The 24,374-nt window shown below is 38.0% G+C and overlaps 2 protein-coding genes across 5 annotated transcripts in view; one reads left to right on the top strand and one right to left on the bottom strand.

The window, feature by feature from the left end:
* On the top strand, window positions 1-11,748 carry LOC104142058 (adipocyte plasma membrane-associated protein-like). Of its 4 annotated transcripts, XM_068934654.1 has the most exons (10): window positions 1-118; window positions 304-374; window positions 524-613; window positions 1,132-1,253; window positions 4,573-4,671; window positions 6,350-6,499; window positions 6,944-7,056; window positions 8,333-8,493; window positions 9,303-9,498; window positions 10,386-11,748. In XM_068934654.1, exons 2-10 carry the CDS (start codon window positions 331-333, stop codon window positions 10,581-10,583), a joined length of 1,173 nt encoding a protein of 390 aa, XP_068790755.1. In that variant the 5' UTR covers window positions 1-118; window positions 304-330; the 3' UTR covers window positions 10,584-11,748. The 4 variants fall into 4 exon arrangements, with proteins under 4 accessions (XP_068790755.1, XP_068790773.1, XP_068790784.1 ...); XM_068934672.1 differs by lacking the exon at window positions 6,944-7,056 and having other exon boundaries at window positions 8,340-8,493; XM_068934662.1 differs by lacking the exon at window positions 304-374 and having other exon boundaries at window positions 16-118.
* Window positions 11,285-24,374, bottom strand: part of GNS (glucosamine (N-acetyl)-6-sulfatase) — a 22,005-nt gene continuing 8,915 nt past the window's right edge. Inside the window, exons 7-14 of the mRNA XM_068934643.1 lie at window positions 22,460-22,542; window positions 20,939-21,057; window positions 20,179-20,282; window positions 19,666-19,767; window positions 18,338-18,445; window positions 17,534-17,644; window positions 15,442-15,602; window positions 11,285-14,699 (exon numbers count right to left, since the gene is read on the bottom strand). Of these exons, the coding sequence (XP_068790744.1) occupies window positions 14,624-14,699; window positions 15,442-15,602; window positions 17,534-17,644; window positions 18,338-18,445; window positions 19,666-19,767; window positions 20,179-20,282; window positions 20,939-21,057; window positions 22,460-22,542 (864 nt within the window). The 3' untranslated portion in view covers window positions 11,285-14,623. The remainder of the gene's footprint in view (window positions 14,700-15,441; window positions 15,603-17,533; window positions 17,645-18,337; window positions 18,446-19,665; window positions 19,768-20,178; window positions 20,283-20,938; window positions 21,058-22,459; window positions 22,543-24,374) is intronic.

A 24,374-nucleotide genomic window follows, 5' to 3' on the forward strand; every position in this document is an offset into this window, starting at 1 on the left:
GGGGGCGCGGCCGCCGCCATGAGGGGGCGGGTGGCGGTTGAGGCGAGCAAGGGCCGCTGGCGCGGGGAGCCGCCGTCGTCGGGGCTTCGAGCGCCCAGCCTGGGTGCCGGGACGCCATGTAAGCGCTGAGGCGGGAGCGGGAGGGCGCGGCGGCGGCGGCGCGTAGGGGGCGACATGGAGGTGGCGCGGGTAAGGGAGCTTGCGTGCGTGGGCGCTTTACGGCAGTTACATAACGCTGGAAACGTAACTTCGCCCGGGAAATCTCGGTTTTTGGGTTTTTGTGTTTCTTCTTTGTTGCTTCAGTGACTGGATCACTCCTGCGGGGATCAGATGAGCTCCAGTGGTGGGCCAGCCCTTTCCGTGGCAGGGAGCAGGCAAGGGGTTGCTTTCAGGCTTAATTTTTAGTCATGAAATTTTTTAACTTTTGAGGGAAAAAAAAAAGGGGGGGGGAACACTCTCTTCTTCCCTTCCCGCCCTCTTGCTGTATGTGCGTGACTATACGATTGTTTTATTTCCCTGCCAGGTTCCCAGCGTGGGGTTTTCCAGTTGCAGTCATTGCAGCCTTTGCGAGCATTTACTTTTTACCGTCTCCTATTGATCCAGAACCGTTCATGTAGGTTCCCCTGCTTAATTTTATTTCTCAGCTCAATGGCATGCTTGCGTTGGTCAGGCAATATCTGCGTTTCCAAAACTTTTCCTATACCTTTCATCCTGCAGGGGCAAAGCATGCATGTGTATCCCTTAAAAGTGAGAAAATATATGCACTTTTTTAAAGAAATTATTTTATTGTGAAACGGTGGTGACTAATGCAGTATTCGTACATATGTGTAGACAGATTGTTAGTAGATCTCAGAGTCATGTTTGGGAATAAAACTTATTCAAGATGATGGCAGTTTTGCTTGTGTATTGATTTCTTTTCAAATGTCTGTTCTTTTTAGTCTGTGCCTGCAAACTCCACAAAGTTGTTAATTTTTTCTGATGTAGTATTTTTAATGAATTCCTTTGAGAAAGAAGATACTTTGTTACTTATCACTCTGGAATAAAGTCCTGTTATTTTCCCTTAAAATAGTTTTATAGTCCAGTGTTGTCTTGTTTCTTGAATCTTATTTATAAATAATTCATTTGGTGCAGATTTGAAAAGCCACCTCCTGCCCTAGTTGGATCATTGCAAGTGAATAAAAAGCTTCAGAGTGGACAGAGAATCTTTACGGGACAACTGAAAGGTCCTGAGTCTTTTACTGTTGATGATGAAGGCAAGTAGATAACTTACAAATGGGTAAAATAACCAGATACATCTGCTTCGTCAAGTTATTAAAATAAAGGACTTAGTGAGTTTAAAGCCAAAGAAAGAGAAATAGGAATGTTTGCTAAATGAACGCTCCAAGAATATTAAAATAATTGTATGTTCTTCCATATCTTTACAGGGGTAGACATTTCTCAGGAAATACTCCAGAATGTTTTATTGTCTGATGCTTGCAAAGATGCAGCAAATGTCCTGCTGCTGTATTAAAAAGCAGACCCACAAATTGCCAATGCATAGAATTTGTATCAAAGTACAATTTTTAAAAGTTATAAAATTGCATATTCTTTAAAGGTGCAAAACCGACTAAATATTTTTGTGGGTATTCTTCCAAATGTGAGAATAAGCTTAGGCTTTTGATACAGAGCTAGTTGCAAGCTTGACTTTATTTTTTTTCCATTTCAGGCCTCCAATAGCAGTGTTATTTTGCTGCATGCAGTCCGTTACCAGGTTCAGCACAATCTTACTTCAAAAGTTGTTATTCAACAGAGCCAAAGTGGGAAGGCACACTGAGTTGTTTTAGACTTTGTGTATTCTCAAAAAACATATTTTTAGACCAGGTTGGAATATGAAAGAACTTTTTAGTGTAATGTAAATCCTCCACTTAGCTAACCACATAATTCATCTTGATTGTCTGGCAGCTGTGAGGTGGCAAAATGTTAGGTGCAGGAACCATACAGATGATGGGAAGCAGAGGGCTGAAGAGGTAACTAGCAGCATGGCATCTTTTGCATCTTTACAACAACCTGGCTTACCCAGAGTGTAGATAAAGTAGGGACTGGGATGAGAGCTCAAGTAAAATGGAGGAGGCATGCTGTGATCTTCTGTTTAGGACAACAGTTTAGTGCTGTGGACTCAGCACTTGCCAGTTTTGGAGGATTATTTTTTTCCTGATGTGAAGTGGATAACATAGATTCCCTCTGAAGTCAGTACTGAGCAATTGGCAGCTCCAAAATCCAGAGCAGTTTGAGCCAGGCAGTTCAAATACCTTCTTTTACTGCTGGTGCTAGTTTTATGATATTTTTCAATGAAATATTGAATAGCCCAGGACATGTTTATCTGAAAGGCATTGTTTTGTGCAGTGTTCCACAGAGGTAAGAGGTAATCATCTGGAATGCTCTTGTTTGCCATTGTGCAAGCTGAAGTTAAATTTTTTTTCAGTCATAGCAGCATGGGACCAGGAGGGACCTTTAGCTCAGCTGTTTACTTTGAGGCACTCATTCCTAGCAAATGGCTAACTGGTTTCTTAAAGCCATTTCCTTCCTCCTTTCCTCAAGAGTCGTATTTTAAATGGTCTTTTTATCACACTTTTTGTTCTCTTTCTCCTCCTTTAAAACTTCCAGGAAGTATAGTGCTGATGACTGGAGTTTTGCAGAGTATATTTTAAGTATGAGGGCTTTGCTAGCCCTGCAAATGCTCCATGTTGCCAAATCTAACCTGTTCTATGAGGCTGTATCAAATATTGTTTTGATGATGGTTTTTCTTTTTATTGTGTTAATTCCACCATGGAAATTCCCTAATTTTAAGGATATTTTAGGAGATTGGGTTCCGTCTGTTGATATCATACAATATGACCAAGACTGTAGTCACTGTTGTGGTGTTGCCTGATTTAGGCTGTTTTCCATATGTGTTAAGATGGGTTATGATGGGTAATAACTAGAATAGATAATATTTTGTCTTTAGTTTACTACAAATACTCATAAGAGAAGTCAAGTTTAAAACCCCCTTGTACTTTCTATATAAATTTAAATATGGCATGGTAGCTTAGTGCATAGCATGACAGGAAATAGTGGTACAAGTCTAAGATTTTTCACTTCAAATATGGAATCTGGTATGTGAGCTGAAATTTCAGCTGTGTCCAGCATGCCTAGGGAGGCATTAGAATGCCAGTATATTTGATGACAGCAAAGTCCAGTCTTTATTTTTTCCCAGGCAAAATTACTGTGTTGAACAGTGGCTCTGAAGCTCTCCCTTTGGATAAACAGGTGCCCTCTGTATGCCAGTAATCCTAGACAATTTTTTTAATCTAGATCTGACAGCTGATATCTTGAGAATCTGTCCTATCAGCTCCTAGTATTTTTCCATGGATGTGAGTGAGTAGATGCTAAACATTTTTATATCTGTTTATAAGCTCTGGTGTAAGTGCTCACTGGACAAAGTTAGAATCCATGGTCTTAATGAATATTATATCAGAAAGGCAGTGTATCTTTTATGCAGTATCTGTTAATGCCTGTTGCCAAGTATACATTTTTAAATGTAAACAAGGCTAGGCTGAAGATGCAGTTCACCTGTAAACAAAATAATGTCTTTTTTACCTCAGTCTCCGTAATCACAGGCATATCAGAGGAATGTTTCCAGACAGTTAACAAGCTGTATGCTAAAAGTGTATTTTGTTGAACAGTAAGTCTAGGATTAGTCATGTGCCCTGGACTATTTCAGAGCCTGGACTAAGCCAAAGATTACGGAGGTACCAGCTTTATTTTTGGAAGGTGTGGCTTAATCACTAGTAGTGATTCTCCTTGGATATTCTGTATGGAAGTTTTTTGAGTTACAATGTCCTAAGATTTGAAAATGTTCGGTGATGTTTTGCCTTGTTAATTCATATATTTTAAAAGCAGGGGAAAAAGCAATTACTAAGCAGGCATACAGTAAAAACAGAGCTTAGCAGAGCTATTGCAAACATATGCATTTTTGGTATTATTTTGATGGCTAAAAAAAGAAAGCAAAACATCACAACTTAAAAACTTTTTTTTTTTTTGCTTAGGATTTTGATGTTGTAGAAGCAGGATTATTTTCTTGTATTGAATTATTCATTATAATGTTCAGGAGGCAAAAGGAAAACATTATGGCTAGCTGCTAACATTGCAGGACCCTCAGGAGGAAAAGTAGATTGCATGAGCTTTGATGCTTTCATTGATACTGATGGCCAGTATGTGAATCTGTGCAGTCTGGTCCTTGATAACCCAAAGAATGGGTGCAGTCCTTCTCTGCTAACCCAGAAAAGTCTAAAGATAGCTGTTTATGTGCGGTGTTTACTTAAAATAAACATATGAACAACTCAGATTTTTGCTAATCTCAGATTGTCCTTCTGCTCTTCCTTCTGCTTTATGAAAATAACTCAAAAGCAAGCTGTATGTTGGTTTGTATATAAATATGGAAGTTGAGAGAGAGAAAGAAGGGATCACAATAATGAGCACTATCCTTCTTATATAGTATGTTTTACTTGCTTTGGTCCCTTTTAAAACAATGTTTTAAAATACCTAAATTTTAAGGTAATCTCTACACTGGTACTGTGGATGGGAAACTGTGGATGATCAGTGGTGACCAGTTGCATTTCATTACTCAAATGGGGCAGAATATGCCTGAATGTGGTAAGTGATGATTTTTATGTGAAAATGACAACTAATTTGTTTGTATGAACAACATTGAATGAAAATTGAAATTTCCTCTTACCTACTGCTAACATTTTCTGATTCTTTCATGCAAAATTGTAAAACAAACAAACAAACAAAAAAAAACCCCAAGAAAACCCCCCAAACCTACTACTGCCTTAATGGAATTTTTCCACTGGTTTCTACAGTTAGGTACCACCAAGGCCCTCCTTCATTAACCAGTTGGACTTTTACTCTAGAATTGTTTTTTAAGAATCTCTTTTGTGGGGCTTGTCTGTACTACAGCTTCATTGTTTTGGTGCTGACCAGCTCTACTTAAGATGAATTACATATTCAAATTTTCCTAATATAGGCAGTATTAAGGCTTAATGGCACACTCATGTAGTCCCTGAGAGTGATTTGGATAGACTCGTCATGGATTTCCATTTAAATAAAGAATAACAATTTATATAAGCCCATGTATATAAAGCTTTTTGAGCGTGTTCTAAAGACACAATTTATCCTGTTATTTTCCTGCCTCAAGATCAAAACATGTTTTAGAAACACTTCAGATCTTACAAACGAATGGGAGAGACAGAAGAATAGTGTCCTGGTACCATCATCACTAACTGGACTGCAAGGTTGAATTTCCCTTTTTCATTTATAACGGAGGGAGACAAACATTGAAGCAAGGGTGAAAAACACCCTTTTATCCCATTGCTTTTTTGATGAATCAGGCAGGCCTGAAAAGCCGTTAAAACAGTTGGTTGGTGTTCGCCTGGCTTCCTGAATTTATGACAGTTTTGTAGGTGCTTTCCCTGTCCTTGGAGTCTCTGTGCTATTGGGTAACCTCAACTGAATTTGAAACAAGTCTCACAGATTCCTGAACTTTTTTGAGTCTTAGGAAAATAACTGACCATATGGAAACTGAGAGACTAAAATGAGCGATCCATTCACAGTGAGACCAGAACTCAGCTCTTAACTTTTTGTCAGCTGGCAAACAGTCAGTCAGCTTGTGTTACTGATGTGTTACCCCTCTGATGAGCTGTTACATACGTAGTCCCTTCCTTGGTGAAGTATCATAGTGCATATCAAGATGCATTGATTTCAGTGCTCACAGGAAAATTTATTTACTATAAAAATACTAAACATGGTACACCTGGTTTCTATAGTTTTACCTGAGGAACACTTACAGGACTCTCAGGTGACTTTCGGAACTTAGGACCCTCAGCTGAAGGGAAGCAGTGAGTTAAATCTTTCCTAAAAGAAGTTTTATCCCATCTTTTTCTTGTTGATAGAATTTAAACAGCAGCTTTAAAAATAAATAACTGAGGAGAGATTTCTTTTCCCTCAGCTAGGCAGTTTTGTTTTACTGATTTTCTAATCCTACCAATTCTGCAGTCATCTTTAAAGTAGTAGGGGGAAAATAGAGTAGTGCTGAATTTCTTTGAGTGTTGGGAGCAAATTTTTTTAAAGTAACAGAAGAAACAGAGATGACTAGGCAGACATTATCCTGTTGTTTCCTTCCTTTGCGAGGTACTTTTAGAGAAAGTTGAAGGAAGCTTTTAAGGATCTGATTTATTCAAGGAGGATAGTTTAGTGCTTTTCAGACTTTACATTTTGGTATTTTTGTTTTGTCAGCCTCTTAGTCTTATACATTTTCCTATTTGTATTACAGGAACTCCAGATTATGAACCAAAATGTGGCCGGCCTCATGGAGTCCGAATAGATCGGGATGGTAACTTGATTGTGGCAGATTCTTATTTTGGCCTGTTCAAAGTCAGTCCAAGGACAGGAGAAAAAACCCTCCTGCTATCGAGTGAACAAGGTGATGCTACAGTCAGTGAGAAAGTAGATTGAGCTCATTTTTTATCTTCATATATGTATATAAATTGGAAAATCAAGGCACTTCAATCATTTGAGATCAGTACTAGTGATAATGGGGACTATGATTGATTGAAAGCTCATTGACTGTACATGCTTTACATTTTTAAGATTTATTTTAAAAAAAATCAAACAAAACAAAAGCAAAAATGTATGTCAAGGGTTTTTGGTTTGGTGCGTGTCACATTGAATTGCAATGATGTGACTTATCTTTCCCTGCAAATGAAAGTCATTTGGAGCTTGGCTTTTAGCTTGGGAAAAATTTAGGATAGCATTAACTACAAGATTTGGACTGGAAATGGCGAAAGTCTTAAACTTGTGTGGATCTGAACCATTTGGAACACTTGGTGAATTTCTACTTATTTTAGTCATTGTTTTTATTAACTAGGTGTGGATGGAATTCCTTTCAAGTTCCTAAATGGATTAGAAATATCAAAGAAAAATTTGATTTATTTTACGGATTCAAGTAGCAAGTGGGAGAGGCGGCATCACAAATACGAGGTCAGAAGAGCTACTCTTCTTAGCCATTTGTTCAGGAAGCTTAAGTGTTAAATTTTGTACTGGTAGCACTGGGTACTAAGGAACAGAGGAGACAAGTTTCCTCTCTTGTGCTTTTGTGTTTCAGCCAAGCATGCTATGAAGGCAGCATGTTCAGGCCCTGAGGCAGAGCATGGGTTGTGCTGTTCTGTAGCTGCTCTTCTGAAGAAAAAAAGAAAAAAAAATCAGGGTATGGCTACTCAAAGAAATTGTCATGTGATATGCTATAATCTGTATTTTTTTTTTATAGCATGTTAGTTCCTCTGTGTCTACAAGCATGCTTTTATTCTGCAATAAAAGCAAGGTAGCTCATTGCTGGTGTACCTGAAGGTATCTTTTCTGTGTAGTCATATTCTTTAAACAAAACTTTATGCAGAAAAGACTGTTTGTAAAGTTGAAATTCAGTGAGGTCACAGAGATAAAGTTCCTGTTGAGTCTTATCTCTACAGAGAATTCTGGATAAAATTTGGCCAGGAGAAGCATTGCATGAAAACATGAATATATAATTTTTTTAAAGCACGAAGAAGGGACAGGTTATTGAGATGCAGGTTATTAAAGGACAAAAAAAAAAAAAAAGAATAGCTGAAATCACTTGTGTGTAGCCTTCTGTTTCTTAAGCTATCAGAGTTACTGTTTGATTGTGCATCATGCCTAACTCATCTTTGCCATTTAGTAGTTCAGTGTTGACAAGGTGCTGCCAGTACAAAAACCAAACATAAAGGCTTATTTATACATATATATATACACCAAAGTTATCCTGCAGATTTTTTAGCAGTAGACTTACCATAATTATTTTATCTCTGAAGTAAAACGTCAGCTCTTTACTTGCTTTAGAAAAACATTCGTGGACTCTTTCCAGTTTTATTTTGAAAAAGTTGTAGTTGTTCTTTGGAAAAAGTTGTTGTAATTGTAGTTGCAGTTGTAATAGAAGCTTCATAGGCCTTAACAGTTTGCTAAAGGAGGAACTATGGAAGAGCAAATTTTGAATTGTAGGCTTTGTACCCACCCCTTGCCTGGGTTTTTTGAGAATGCTGTGATCAGTCTGGGAATTCACTGTTGTAAAAGGTGAACAAAGTAGGTTGCACCTTTAGTGTTGTGAACTTACTATTTTTTATAACGATGACACTGCCATCTGTAAGATCTGCTTTTGCCTAAATTAGGTTAATAAAACTTCTAAATATTTTCTAATTGAAACCAGGTATTGTGGTAGGCTAATTTTTCACTAGATGTATTGGTTAAGGTAATAGAAACAAACCATCTTGGACGCCTCTTGACCTATGATCCTGTAACGAGAACGGCGAGAACAGTGCTCAGTGGCTTGTACATGGCAAATGGCATTACACTGTCTCCCCATGAAGATTACATATTAATAGCGGAAACCAGCATATGCAGAATCATACGGTATGTTAACATTTTTCTCCTCCTGAATATAAAATATTACCTAGTAATATATATAGCCTATTTTTAATCAATTTGCAGACATGATTTTCATGTTTTCTTATTTTTCTGTTTTTCCTCACTTTTCTAGAATTTAAATGGAAGATATGCAGTTAACATGGTTACTAGTGGAAACTTAGTCTTAAAAGTTTTTTTTTCCTAAGGCAAGGATTTCAGGTTTTAGTTAAATCTAGCTAGACATGAACAGGTGCTCTATCCACTGCTAAATTTTTTTTCTACCTATTTACTGATGTATTGGTCTCCAATTCCCTCAGTCTGTATTACAGTTATAGCTTAACTGCCTAAAACAGACCTCAAAGGGCAAATATCATTACATGATTACACCCATCAGCATAATATCACATTTTTCCCATTTTAAAGGGAATCCATGTTTTTGTAATGCTTTATAATTTTACATTTTATAGTAACTCTAAAGAAACGCAGTAGGTTCCCTTTCTACAAAAACGATGCCAAATACAATATTAGTCTTCATTTAACAACAGGCACATTTTCTATGAGTTGCAACACTATGTGATCCTTTTTTGGGGGTACTGTTTATTTTACATATAGAAAGCTTATTGACAAATCATCATTGCTATTCAAATTTAGTCCTTCTTGGCCCTTACTACTTCCTGCAGAGTCCCTTCCTCTAATTTTGAGCAATTCCTTGTATGAATCACAAAATGACATGTCTTCCATGCTGTTAAGCTTGGTGTATTTTGCACTGGCCCCCCCCCCCCGTAACTAACTTACTGAATTCACTTTTTTGGCAGCTATTGGGTGAGTGGAGCTAATGCAGGAGAAACAGAAGTTTTTGTGGACAACCTCCCGGGATATCCAGACAACATCAGATTATCAGACAAAGGCTTATACAGAGTTGGAATATCTACTGCTCGCTTTCCTAGTTTCTTTTCTCCTTTTCTGGATGCTTTAGGACCTTATCCATTCCTGAAGAGATTTATTGCAAAGGTAACTTGGACAGTGTGTAGTGTCACTTAATTATTGGCGTCACTGGGAGTTTTTCCTTACAGAAACGTTAATCTTTTAAGGCATGAACAGTACCAAGGAACTTACTTGTTATTTTTCATTAGGAAATCTAAGAAACATTGCTTGATTTTACCAGCCAGCATCCCAACACCTATAAACCTAGGCTCTTCTGGAATATCTGCAGACTAGTGTTTTTGAGGATTGATTTCTTTTTACATTTTTAAACCACAGCAGTTTTATTATTGTGGTAAGACTGAGAACAACCCCTCTGTAAGGCAGAATAATCAGTTTTGACAAAAACATTCCCTATTTTGCAAGCTCTGATCCTTTTGTTTATAGCAACATCGTATTTTTTCAAAGCAGGTAAAGAACCCTTTCTGCAAAATAAAGGGCTTTTGCTGTAGGAATCAAACTCTTCACAAAGAAAGCCAAGAGAACGTAATTCTGGTCCTGCAGGAATCATGTGGTTAGTTATGACTAAACATGGTACTTGTTTTAGGAACTATGCTGTCTTTTCCCTAGAGCTTGTACAAGAAAAACAGAAGTAGGAGCGTGAGTTGCACTCTATCACCTCCCTCTTATTCCTGATTTTAGAAAATGGTTGGCCGCTCAGATAGATTCAAGCAATACTCACACCTTCTTCAGCGAGCAGACACTGACTATACTTTAAGATTAATGAGCTATTACTAGGCTGCCAGCTTTAGACATAGTCCAGTAGATATCATCAAAAGATATAAATGACAGCTGAATCTGACCAGCGCAACATCTGGAAAGCAGTAAATTAACAACTCTGTTTCTTCCTATTCATACTCTTTTTTTCCCCCCTTTGAATGACATGTTAACAATATATGTTTATTTTTCTAAAACAGGTGACCCCTCTATCATTCTACAACATTTTTCTTCATAAGCATGGCTTGTTTTTGGAAATTAATGACAAAGGAGACATCGTGGAAAGCTTCCACGACCCTGATGGTAGCATCACTTGGACAGTCAGTGATGTCTTTGAACACAATGGGAAGATGTACCTAGGTAATACAGAACTGCCTTTTCTTGTGGTGCTACAGTAGACTTGCACGTTTTCATAAGCTGGTGCCTCAAAAGAAAAACAGTAGTATTCCTTCAAGCAGCTATTAAGTATTTTCTCTACTTAGCAGAGGGCTGCTGCAGCACTGAAGAGGTAGAATTGAAATTAATACCAAATGGCTAAACAGCAATGGAGCACAGAAATGCTTGTTTTAAAAGCCTGGGAAAGCCTCAGCTGTAAATAGGTTAGATGTAAGTAGCTATGTTTTTAAACAGTTGCAGAGTTGTCCAAGGAATTCAACTCTAATAGGGTGTTGAGGTGAGTACTGTATATTTTATTCTTAGCTCCAGTTCATATTTCGGAAGAACCCTTGTTCCTCCTTTACAGAGGCGGAAAACATACTGCTTTTAGTTATAAACAGTAGTTCTCCATTGTCTTTTTCTTGTTTTCCATATCCGTTTCCAGGAAAGTATATTTGAACATACACAGCTTGCATTTAAACTTTGTCCTATTTGCCTATTTTTTTTCCCTAATGCAAATTAGTCATGTTGTATTTTGCTAGATACTCTACAGAGGGATCAACTGCAGGTCAGTCCAGTAACTGTGACTATAAGGAAAGGAAGTTCACTAGTGGCAAGTATGTAACAGTGCAACAGGCAGAGAACAGGCTTATAAATTAGGAGTCCAGTCTCTTAGCTTGATCCTTTGGAAAGGTTTAACTTTAGTTCAGTAACAGAAAGATCAAAAGTTTTATAGGCAGTTTATTTTGTCTTTCCCCAAAAGTGCAGCAGTGAACAGGGTCCTCTGGAAGGGCACTTTCTAAACAGATGTTCAAAACAGAGCAGAAATTAAGTATGCTCACAACATGCTACAGCAAAGTATGCTCCCATACAGAGAAGAGTAATACAAATAAGATACACTTTAATTGAATCCATAAAAAAATGACAATTGTTTAGTTATAATCAAATACCATATTTCATTTGTGTAATAGAACAGTTTTAAATGTGATAGTTTGAACAGATTTTATACCTGCTTTGTGTGCATGCGTGCTTGTGTTTTATGTATTTACTCCCAAAATACAAGAATGCCAGTTCTTTGGGTCTAGGCTGGGTAAGCATGTAGTTAGCTGTATTCACTTAGGCTGAAGTAATGATACTGAGTAAGGTTTTCATTTTAGGTTAATATAATAAAGGAATCTAGTAACTGTATTTCTCACTGTATAGTATCTGCTTTACTAGATCAGAACATCAGAACTAGAGGTGAGAACTAAAATGATAATTAAAAAAAAATCCAAAAACCAAACCAAAAAACCCCACACGTTTCACTTACGCCTAACTCTGCACCTGTAAGGGCCCTTCCTTTAATACAAATGCCTCCAGTAACAAGGTACATACACAGCCACCATCAAATCATGTATCAAATCAAAATCTAGGAAGACCATTTAGTTTTAAAATCACTTATTTGGGAATTATATCTGGCTGCAAGTTAAAGTTCCTTCATAATATTCTTTTAATCATCAAGGATAAGAATTAATACTGCCCATTCAGTGCTGTAAAAATAAATACCCATGGAATTAACTGCTTCTTGGAAAGAGATCGCAGATAAGTTGCAACAAACTTCTAAAAGCAGTGGAAGCCACACAGCTGTTTGTTCCCATTCTTCCTTCAACTACATGCTTTTGCTGAACGGCTATTCTCTTTTGGTAAGTAGGACTGAATAATTTTATTCTGAAATTGAGTTTAGTATGACATTTATTACCTGTGACAGATTGCAGGTATAGTGTGGTTCTCTGACACTGTGTGTGAAAGAAGGTAGGATACTCAGTCTTGTTACAGACTGAATGCTTTACAGGTATGCAGATATCAAAACTGTTAGTCTGGGTAAAATGCTTTCTCTGATCCCACTTACTGAATATTCTATATTGATTCTGTTCAGTTAACTTTCATACGTGCTGCCTAATACTTAATCGATAAGTCATTTAAAAAAATTTTGCTTGCTATGGCTTAGATCATTTTAAGAAGGGAGAGTGCTAAATTAATCAAGCTATACATTTGTACCCAAACATTTTTTCCCCCCCTCTTAAGAAGCATCATGACACAGATAACTTGCACGGAAACTTAAGTAGAAGTTTGTCATGTCATTTCTTAGATTCGATAGAACTGTTGAGGGTTTAACTTGCACCTATAAGTGTATTTCACTCCAGCCTCTACACAGCTACCAAAAAGAGCTTAAGCAGAGAACAAGTTTAAGTTGCTAAATATATGAGAGCAAAACACTACTTAAATGAACCTCAGGCTTAGCTCAGTGTGCAACCACAAACACTTGAGAGCATGAAAAAACAACTTTGGTTTCATTTTTAAAGAGAAGCCAGAGTCTGACAGATATTGATGGGCAATACAAAAGCTCAATAAACAGAACAGGATAAAGCTATGATTGTAGTGGAGGAAAAAACCCAAATCCTGAGTATCTGAAAGCATGCAACTAGACAGACAGTAACCAAGACTGTCAGCATTTATACAGATACTTCAGCTGAAGAGTTCCCTTTCAAGCTAATTTTTTTTTTCCTCCAGATGTTTGGTCACTCTAGAGATCAAAACAATGAGCTAGATTTGAGACAAAAATCTCTGAAAATATCTAACCTGTATACCATCACAGAAGTTTTACAACTCTAAGCTACGTGAAGACCAACATCTATCCTTTAGAAGTAAAAGCGAGGAAAATTCAACTGATCTTAATATAGCATTGCTTTTATCCAGTTTGTGGGTGTATGCGCTGGAGTATGTACCTTCATAGATTTGGAAGGAGTCATACTTTGTTGCCTACTTCATGTTTACTTGGTAGAAGGCTTCACCTGATGGGCTGTATTTCAGATGAGGCTAACCAGAAGGTTGAAAAGATGACATCACCCTTCCAAAGGCAAAACAAATGATCATGTACTGCAATCAGAAGTCTGGCTTGCAGTCCTTTGGTGCGAAGGCCACTTACTGCAGGTTGAGTAGTTATGTCTCAACCAAAAAGCAAATCTGTGAAGCACTTAAACAGCCTAAAATAGCCCTCTTACTATTGCCCAGCAGAAATTGTGTGTTTTTTTTTTTTTTAAATCTAGTTTGCTCTCAAAATAATTTAACTTCAAGCATCTAATTGGCTTAAGATGTTAGGCAGCTGGAGACATTTGGAGGTTAGAGAAAGATCAACTGTATTGTGGTACCTTGTTTTTGACTTTTAGTATTCCTGTTCATGTATTGAAACATAATTAAAATCAGCTCAAAACAGACACACTTATTTGAATTCTTGTTAGTGTCAGCACTGTTTTGATAACTCACTAAGCAACCTAAAACCCTAAGCTTGAAAGTTTCAGTAGTATGTGTTAACCTCTTCTAGCATTTCAAACTAGAATGAGTTTGAAATCACATTCTTGTTTACAAGCTACCAAAGCAGATCTACAAAATGCATTGTTATTATTTGAAGTGGTCTTGTCGAAAGAAAAGAAGGTATTTAGCATACTGACTTTAATTCTGCACAAGACGCTTGCCAGTCAGATCCTACAGTTTTGACTAGTGCCTTCCTATGCTATTTTGGGCTAGTTTGCTATTGCCGTTAACAGCTTTGAGCTCAGTACAGGAAACCAATAATTAAACCTAGCCGTTAAGAAAGTCCGTATGACAGGGTGTGAATATGGGTGAGCATTTCTGTGCAATAGCACCTGCCTATCTAACCGGATTCAAATATGCATTTATTGATTTTTTTTTTCTTAAAGAACAAGATAAACTGTGTTCAGATTCAGAGGCCATAGGTCACCTCTGTGCCCGTGATATGAAAACGTACTTGAAAGACAAAGGTGGTAACCAAATATCTGAGCAAGACAGATTAGTTATGTCTGACAGTTTAGAATTACAGTTCAGCTGTAAATATACATATTGCACAAGGCAGCCAGCTAAAGACAAGGGTTTTTCTTCCAAACTGGGTTTGAACAGCCCATTAATAATCTTCCAGCTGTGATCAATGAAAGTTAAGAGACAGACCTGCTGCAGTCACTGGAAAAACTGGTCAGTGGGAGCTGATCACAAGAAGCTCTTAAATGCTTTATAAGGACTGTGCAGAAAACCTGCGAGCCCGAACACCATGATTGCTGAACATGAGGCGTGGGTCAAACCTGTACCTATAAAAGGAAACAATCTGTGTGAGTTACAATTAGTCTGCAGTAACTACTTCTAGAAATAGCATATTTCTAGAATAGCTGGCACAATGCTACATGAATACTTTTTTTTTGATAGCATACAGTGGGGACGTTCTATGTATTGCAACAGATGAGTCATAACGATACAGAACTAAGGAGGTGATGTACTAGCTGATGATACTAGCTACACCATACTAACACCATACTTATTATACATAAGTATTCAGGAGGTGCATTCTGATAGAATGTTCTGCTGCCTCACACTACAAATCCACGTAGCACAACTGAAAGGACATTTTAAATGCTCTAAGAGAAAAGGGCTTCAGACCAATTGATTACTGAGTTTTAAGGTAAGAAGTGGAATTTACTTACAAGTGTTGACTATACTACATACAGCTTGGGTCCTGCAGTAAATAGTCTTTGCTAACCGCATCTCCAGAAATAATCAGAGCAAGTATTTAGAAAATTCCTGCCTGCAGAAATATGCAGAACTCTTTATTTGCAGGCAAACCTGAAGTTGCTTGTCTGTTGACTACTCAGTATAGCTGTAAGCTCCTCTATTCAAGATCTACTATTCAAGGATCAAGAAATCATCCCTATTAAACAAAAGTGTATATGCCAGTGATGTTCTATTCCATCATAAATACCTTCCCTGGAAGATTATTTTTTCTAAAAATATGTGGTTATACTTAAAAGTATTTTAATGAGTTGAAACAGTGTTTACCCGGGATCAAAGACGCCAGGTGTACGGCACGTTGCTCCTGAACAGGACTGCAGCATCATTAACCGATAGTTCATCTTTTCTAGAATTTCTTGATCTATTGTTTTAGCAATATTATTGATCTGGTGTGGATCTGCAGTTAAGTTATATACTTCAACAAACACCTGTTTAACAGAAGAAAGTTCATTTAGTGTATTAAGTGTTGAACGCTAATTAACATTAAGAACAGTTTATGGCAACAAACAATATCAAACGTTACATCGCAGCACTCTGTACACAAGCTATATTTGGTCCTGATGGCTAAGTGGTCAAAGGCAGGGAATTTTGTAGGTAAAGGTTATGTTTTGTTATAGCATAGTATCATCGGAAGACTTTTTACTCCCCTCCACTCTTCACACAACCCCTCCCCTCCCTCCTCCCCACACTTAGTCTGCTGTGTAGTAGACGTTTTTCTGACAGATAAATAGACCCTGCCTTAAAGCTCACAAATCCAAAGCAAAAGACCATAGAGAAACTGGCTGTCATTTCATTAATTGATCTCAACAGATACACAGCTTCATTACCATCATGTCACCATTGTATGCTTGTTGTGTACATACACCTGTACAACTCAGACATGTCTTAACTATACATACAAAATACGCTGAATACAAACATGCAATCCTACTAGAAGAAAGCTTTTTATTATTGTGTACTTTGAGAACTAGGAGGTTTGCTTGGAAGATTTTAAGGCCGATTCAGTTTTTGGTAGAATAACTCTTTGAACCGTTCTGTAGGACAAATACTGGGCAAGCATATCAAGAATTCAGCTAAGGTTTTGTCTGTGCTGCAGTAGGTGCATTTGCAGCAGATGTTGGTTAAAGCTGGCTGGTTCGCATCTAACTTAAAGACATGTCAGCAGAGGCTTTGATTGCAAGCTCTCTCATAAAGTTCAGTACAAAGTTTTAAAATCCACATTCCTGCATCTTCCTGATACTATTAGTCCTAATTTAGCTGACCCAGGTAAACTGGGTAACCCAGAAGTGCAGCAGCTCTATCTCTGACAGGAAAAAAAGATGACATGACATCTGCTGAGATCAGCTTTGGAGTCTGCTTTTACAGAGAAAGATATAGCACTCCTTCTGCTTCTTCATAAGTTGTCAGCAAATGGAAGGAGAGGGCAGTCTGTTAATCAGCATCTTAGTCACCTCTACAGTCTTCTTGTCTTCCTGAAACAGCCAAGTTATTGGATTTACTCTTCTGCTATAAGTTCTAAGTTTACTGTAAGCTGTTAGAAAGTGCTTTGCATGCTGTCACATAACTACATGCTGTAGTTACAAACACCTGATTTATGCATTTACTATATATCTAGTCACAGGGTGATTGATCAAATTTGCGGCCCAAGTAGTTGCTTCAAACTTGATACGCTTTTTAGGAGCAACTGTGTACAAAAAGGCACAAATAAGATCAGCCCTTTAACACTTCCGTTTTGTGCATAAGCTGGTGCCTCATTAGGGAGATCTGAGCTGCTTCTGCAGGGGGGTATTACGTCCCATATACCCAAACAACTTAAGCTAAGGTTAGAGGCTCTTTCTTAAATTTGTAACTTAAATACTTGTTTTACCAGAACAGGCAAGCACATGACAAGTAGAGGAGAAATGATTAGTCTGAAACTTCAGTTCTTTCCAAGGAAGAGAGGTGCAACTGAATATAAGAGGAGCAGCAGCAGAGGTACTATGTAACAAATATATTTGTAGTACAAAAGAATCTGCTACATGGAATCAGGATAAGGCAGAACTGAAGGCAGCCCTAGTACAGCTTTCCATGAGGCTGCTAGCCGACTAATGACCAGAAGGCAATTATCACAGTTTAGGCTATTCCCCTTCTCCCCCCCCACCACCTTTTTTTTTTTTTTTTTTTTTTAAAAAAAACACACCACCACAGAGTTTTGGTCAAACATTCTCATCAGTAGTTAAACACTTTACTGTTTATCCTGCAAGCAATGCTAATCTGCTTTTCGCAGTACTTTATGCAAACCTTGAGAACAGATAGGACTGCAGACAGTGCCTAGCATAGTTGTGACGAGTTAACATCTGTTAGTGAGACAAAGAATTACCTCCCGGTCATCAAATTCACAGTACTGCAGATCCCAGGAAGTTGACAGTGTCCTTACACAAGCATATGTGTTGTTATAGGAATCTTCACAGACACAGTCTGGGAAACAGTGCTGTGAAGAAAGCAGTGAACAAATACTTCAGAAGAAAAAAGGAAACTAGTAATCCTTTCCCTAAAGTCTGTAACAGCTCAAACCACCTGCAGTTAATTGCTGAATACCAAAGTCTTAGAAAACAGGAGTCTCACTAGAGATTTTAAAGAAAAATAGCTCTTCTAAATTTGAGAAAGCGTTGCTAATCGACTCTCATCATAATACATTAGCTTCCCAGACAAAATACAAGTACCCCAAAAGGAACAGCAAAAACAGACTACTAAGACAACAACATCAAAGGGATGCTTTACTTAAAGCAAACATCCTTTGATTTTCAGAGCATAGCTAGTGACTTGAGTAATAACTGCAGATAAGAACTGTGCGACAAGGCCATCAGAGGTTTATAAGGAACACTATATCACTGCCACCCGTTTCCCCGAGCCCGCATCTTTCTGGATAATTCTCTGCTCTGGAGGCCTTTACAGATTCCCATTGAAAGGGTGATTGTGTTCTATACAGTATGCAGACATATTCGTTTCGTATGGTTGGGTGTCTCAGTTTTTGCTGTACAGCAGCTACAGAGCTAGCTCTTACAAATCACGATGCTAAAAACTCGTCTCTAGAAACTTATTTCTAGAACTAGGTTAGGCCATAGAACAAACAGAGTTAACTCAGCAGCTGTTTTCTAATATTAACAAATTTTGTTCTGCTTACTGTAACACCAGGTCCTAGGCCAGGGCAGGTAGGATCACTGCCGTTGTATCCTTCTCCTTGGTACTCCACTAAGAAGTCTGATCTCCATGTCACATTTTTGTCTCCTCTCTAGGACAGGAAGTTAATATGGCTTATTATTTATTGCACTGTGAAACAGAAGAAGTTTTCCATGCCTGGAATAGCAAAAGCTTTTCATTCATTACACAGCAGTTTGAGTCACGGTCTCCAATTTGAGTCAGTCTTAAAATAATACTCAGTCTTTGGTTGGAATGCCTTGTGTAACTGGAGGGCAGAGATCCAGTCCAAAAAAACTAAACCTTGATGAGAAGGTATACTAGAGTACTAGCTTTGATTCATAAAGAATCACACAGTAAGATAAAATAGGAGCCATGTGGCCAGATACCACCATATTATAGACAAGATCTCTCTGTAGGCTGTTTCTCTTTAGTTTTTAAATCAAACTACCACAATGGATGGAAAAAGATAGCCTTGGCATAAGAAAAGAAACAGTTTTAAGCAGCAACTAAGTTTTAAGCAGCTCTGTTTGTAGCTACAATTTAAAAGCTAGAGGGAGGGAAAAAAAAGCTGTAAGTTAACATACAACACCATTACAGGCACGTACAATAACAGAATGAGTTCCAGAGTTTTGATTCTGACAGAATTTAAACTAGCTGCCTTTTACCTGCTTCCAGCTACAGAACAGCTTAAGGCTTGGATACAAGGTTTTAATAGCAAAGCACTGTTTTAAGTCTGGATGATCTCCTACGTTTCCAAGTAATCTGCCTTCAATTTATAGACTAAATTTAATTAGAACTAAAAGGATCAGCTACAAGCAGCTTTATTTAAATAGGCTTCTGCTCACTTCTTGGAAAGGTCAGGTTTACTTTATGAAACTACCTAAGTTTTGCCAGAGAGTTTAGGGGGAAGCACTGGTTCTGCTTAGAACTGAGGCAAACAGAAGTTTTAAGCAAGCACAGTCTGCTTTTGTCTTATATGTATACTGAGAAGTCCTAATCAAAAGAGGAAGGAGGGCATAAGGTGGAAACAACATACAGCCTTCAGAACAGAAATGATTACAAATGGCAGGATTAGCCAAAGGATGACATAGCTTTGTATTACTAAGAGATCCTGAGGTTGCAGAGCTTTTCAAAATACACTTGCATTTAAACAGCATATCTGCTTTTTCACTAGGAAAACGCTAGGTGAAGCTGCTGTCAAGGGGACAATATGGACTGCAAGTCCACCTATTCCAGTGAAGGAAGTAGTATTCACTTTAAAGAATAACCCTTATAAGAATTACTAGTTACTATCCCTGTCTGCCCACTTACCAACAGTGGCAGTAGCGACATCCCATCCATCTGAGTCTTGTTCAGGTCATACCCTGCAATATCCAGAATAGTGGGACCCAAATCAATGTTTGCAACAAGCATCTGTAGGATGAGGGAAACAGTTAGTTCAAGACTGAAACCTAGCAGATGTAATAAGACTTCTTTATCTTAAGTAGTTGTAATTTCAGGTACATCTAAACAGCATTTAATTTCAACTTTATAGGCTAATGGAACCTGTAATATTCTCAAGAAATACTATTTTTTTGTTTTAAATTTGAAAAGCTTATGTAATCTCCCCACCTCGTTTATTTCTGTAGCTTGCAATTCTGTCAATTTACTGGTCAAGGGTGAGGGCGCATAGCTTTTTTAAAAATGAGGTCTTTGTATCTTGTATGACCCTACAGATTTTTTATTAATATATGTATGTGCAGGAGCATAAGTTACACCTAAAGCTGGTAACCATGAAACAATATTAAAAGCAAATCAGTATTTTGTCTTCATTTCTCATCTTACCTTGTTTGTCTGATTTGGTTTTATCCCTGGTCCTCGAACTAGCAAAGGAACTTTGATATCAAACTCATACAACTGCCGTTTGTCTATTGGCAATGAGAACTGACCTATTCAACAAAATCAGAAAGAGGAAGAAAGTTAAATGGTTTGTTTCAGGTTAAATAAATACATCATTTTATCTTTATATATATATAGACATATAAATATATGTCTATATAAAAAAATAAGAGTTTTGCATTACTCCATATAATTTCCAAGAACCAGTTTTAAGAAGTCAGAAGGGCTTCTTGACAATAACTACATTAACAAAGTGGGAGGAAGTGAAATAAGAACCTGGAAGTACAAGCCACGTTTTACACGATTTAACAGCTTAGATGTGGCTTTTTCGGTTGTGGAACATGATACAAAGACAGCTCTTTGAGACAGATTTTTACTGGTCAACTCTTTCATAGCAACTCTATGAAACACAAATCTTTCCTCCCTTTCTGTCATAATTTTACATATACCACGATACAGTGGAATTTTACATATACCACGATACAGTGGAATTTTACATATACCACGATACAGTGGAAGAGATTAATGCTCAATGAACAATAAAAAAAATTGCAATGCAAGAATGTGTTGCAACTCAAATCAGTACTTCTCACATCTATGGTTTTCCGTAACTGTTGTCTCCATTTTCTGGAGCGGTCATGAGGGTGACAAGTTAAGCAACTCCCAGATCGTCTGCAGATTTTTCAGTAAGCGATGAACATCTTACCAGTATGAAAGCCGTTGTCTGATGTGTAAAAGATGTAAGTGTTATCTAACTCTCCATGGAATTCCAGTTTCTTCACTAACTTCTCTATCAGGTCATCTACTGACAGCAGAGTTTGCCACCTATACAGAAACAAAAATAACTCATACTAGAGTATTAAAATTTAGAATAATTATGAATGCTGTTAGCATTCATATTATGCTTTAAATCAGCAGTGTACACACTGTAAGCAGACTTTATGTATTCTGAAAACAAACTGGATAGATTACTATACTGTACTGTTTGACACTGCAATTTAAGATAGAAATAGACTGTTTGTCTTCATTTTTTGTTGATTTTATTCTGTAGTGTCTGAGAAAGGTCAAAATGCCGATTACTTGTAACCTTATCTGGAGGCAGCCAAGAACAGCTTTGAAGCAATACAAGCAGCAAAGAGTCAGAGTGATCTCCTGCAAGGTCACTTGTTTTTACTTCTTTGTACCTAGTTTTTCATATTAAACACAAGCATGGTATGAGTTTATCTATCTATAGGGGATCTTTTCTGCTTGAAAACTAAATCGGATATTTTTTATTACTCTTTCAGTATCAGGGTCCATTATTGTGGTGTATGTAAAGGCCTTGAACAGCTACTAGTTATTCTATCCTGTGTCATGGGATCTGCTGTTGAGACAAGTGACTGCTTCTGATAAGCCAATAATAAGCCTCCACTGTCTAGTATTATGCTGAATTAAACTAAGTTATTCAATTCTCGGGCCCCACTATCTTCAAGCTTTATTTAAAATTGTATTGCATTATTTTACTTAAATGTTTTATAAAGCAAGTGCCTGAAAAAAACAACTTGGTCTTCCATCTCCAAAGTGACAAGCTAACATGTGACAACTGCCCAAAACGCAGTTTAACATTTAAAGTTAGGTTAATGTCTGTTTCAGAACTTTTACAGAAAATAGTCCTACAATATAAACCAATATCCCCTTTACACACACACACACACACAAAATAAGAGATTAACTGTACCTTCACTTCACCCCCCAACCTGCAATCTCTTAAAAAAAAAGAGGGAAAAAAAACAAAAACAAAAAACCCCATCCTCCTCGGCCAGTCAGCTATTACAGGTAGTCCCATCTAAGAGCAGCACTGACCAAGAGGTAAGATTAACAGAACAGACCAGCTGGCAGATGAATTCCAAATTCTTCTGTGATATTCATCAAATAAGATCAATTTAAGTGCCTCTGAAGAAGCATATGTTTTGTGAAAATCTGTTGTACGTGGAAAGTCAGAGAGACAGTAAAGAAACTCAGCATGACTGGTCTTTATGATAAATAATAGCAACATTTGTGAGCAAAAGACTTCCAAAGTCAACTGAAAGTTTGCAAAAGTGAACTGAAAGCAAGGTCTGTCACAAGACATATCCTAGAAAGCTATTACAGGTAACTTGATACCTGTTGTCAGACTTACTACAGCCCCTTTAAAAAAAATACCTGAGTTCTGATAGTAGGAGTCTTTGGAATCAAGAGAGATCCCTACCTCTTTCTATAAGCATCATCAAGAAACTGTATTGAAGAGTTAGTCATTGGAGTCTTTGCTTGTCGAATTAACCAGTGCTTGTTCTGAAGAGAAAAAAGACAAAAAAAGATTAGTGCAGCAGAGAAGTACAAGAACAGTTTTGTGCTGATTTCCAACCTTTGTTAGGCTGACTACAACAGAAATCTTGTTTAGGGTGAAACATCTGCATGCTTCCTGTAAATAGCTAGGTAACGCTATCAAACTGGCCAGACGCCAGTCTTCCCTTTCAGTCTATGTAAAGAACTAAGAGTAGAATATATCTCCAGTATACTCGGCCCTTGGTGAGAAGACAATAGCTGTGGATCTTTTCAAAGCAGCCTAGGAAGAAATTTGTGAAAGGACCTGGGGATGGCTCTCCCAGTTCTATCTATAGCTACCAAAAATCCAGGAAGGAGCCTGGTAGAGGTCTGACTGGAGGAAAAAAAAAAAGCAAAAAAACACACCCCTGAAGGATTAAGCAGCATTACAAGATTGGACTTAGTTATCAAAGTGGGGTTCCTTTAGGACTGAGACAGGTTTGTGAGCATCCCAACATAAATAAAGAGGTGGGGTAGGAACTCCTGCATTAAGAGTAACAGCACTACTAAAGATCTCCATAATTTGGATAGTGCTTAATTAGATCACGGTAGCCCGTGAACTCAGGGCTGGAGGCTATAGAGGGGAGCAGAAATACTACACTTTCATTTGGATTTTTTTTACTCAAAAAGTTTGTTTTACTCAAGGGTTGTATCTTCGAGCCTCATCCCCAATTTTTAGAAACAGCCCTTCCCTTCCCTCCTTCCCCCTCCTCCCCCAAAAAAGCAGTCAAGACAGTTTAACTCATGAAAAATGATGTATTTGCACATCCTAAAGCACCAGTCTGAACTGAGCCAGCCACTGTGCAGATACATGGAAAGGTCTATTGTAGACAACTTCAGATTAATATTAGTGGAGAGTGGAATAAAGGAAAGGTCAGTGCAACTTTGTTTTTTCATTTAATAATAAGTCAGAGATCATTTGAGTTGCATCCACTCATCATCCTCAGCTCCAGCCTATATTTGGTTGGGACGCTTTCTCTGTAGAGCCTCTAGTTACGCAATTTCCCTCCTGTCACAAGACTGACTCTGAAAGGGGTCAGGCTTTCAGGACTCACAATGAAGTGACTCAGTTTCTTAGTTTCCTTGCTCTCCACTTTTGCAGAGTGAAGGAAAGATTTCTGGTATAGAGAATTACTTTCAGGCCTAGTTTATTTTAATTCAGTTACATTCAGATCTTACTTTTATGGCAATTGTAAAATAATTCTCCGGAGAAATGCCAAGTCTACCTCAGCAAGAAAGCTGCCCAGATGATCAAGACCAAACACCTAGCACTCATCACCTATTGGTGGGGAGGGAAAGGTAACAGAAGCTACCTCACACACCCCATCCCCAGCTCAGCAGTTCTTCAAAGAACAAAGAGGCTGGCAACCTCACCCGCACACCTTTCACTGGAAGGGTGCTCAGGAGGGGCCTTCCCCAAAGCACAGCTGGACTGTGTCAGACTGATAAGCCATCTAATGAAGTAGAATCTTCCTCTTGTTCTGGAGTACTTTGCTCTTTCTAGCTTTCTCTGAAGATCCAGGAACTTCACACAGCACCTGGACACCTTTGTGGACTTAAGCAAACTTGATACTGATGCAGAGTCCTCAAATCTGGTCCTTGCCTGTCCCTGTCAAGTTTCTTTCACCAGACAGGAAAAAAAAGCTGTCCACCAAGTCCTCCTGTCTGCCTGTATCCTGCTTTCAAAGATAATCTGGGAGACCTTGAGACAGGATACTGTATCTAGCCAGCAAGATCTGAACGCAGCTGTGCTCTAATCTTGCAGGCAAAACAACCCATACAAGAAAAAACATGTGACA

This window comes from Struthio camelus, chromosome 1, assembly GCF_040807025.1.
Source record: "Struthio camelus isolate bStrCam1 chromosome 1, bStrCam1.hap1, whole genome shotgun sequence".
NCBI lineage: Eukaryota > Metazoa > Chordata > Aves > Struthioniformes > Struthionidae > Struthio > Struthio camelus.

Excerpts from the sequence above, each read along its gene's own strand:
- LOC104142058 (XM_068934654.1), top strand. The coding sequence starts at position 331 with ATGAGCTCCAGTGGTGGGCCAGCCCTTTCCGTGGCAGGGAGCAG. Across the intron at positions 1,254-4,572 it reads TTTTACTGTTGATGATGAAG|GTAATCTCTACACTGGTACT; the intron begins GCAAGTAGATAA and ends CTAAATTTTAAG. Across the intron at positions 9,499-10,385 it reads TGAAGAGATTTATTGCAAAG|GTGACCCCTCTATCATTCTA; the intron begins GTAACTTGGACA and ends TTTCTAAAACAG.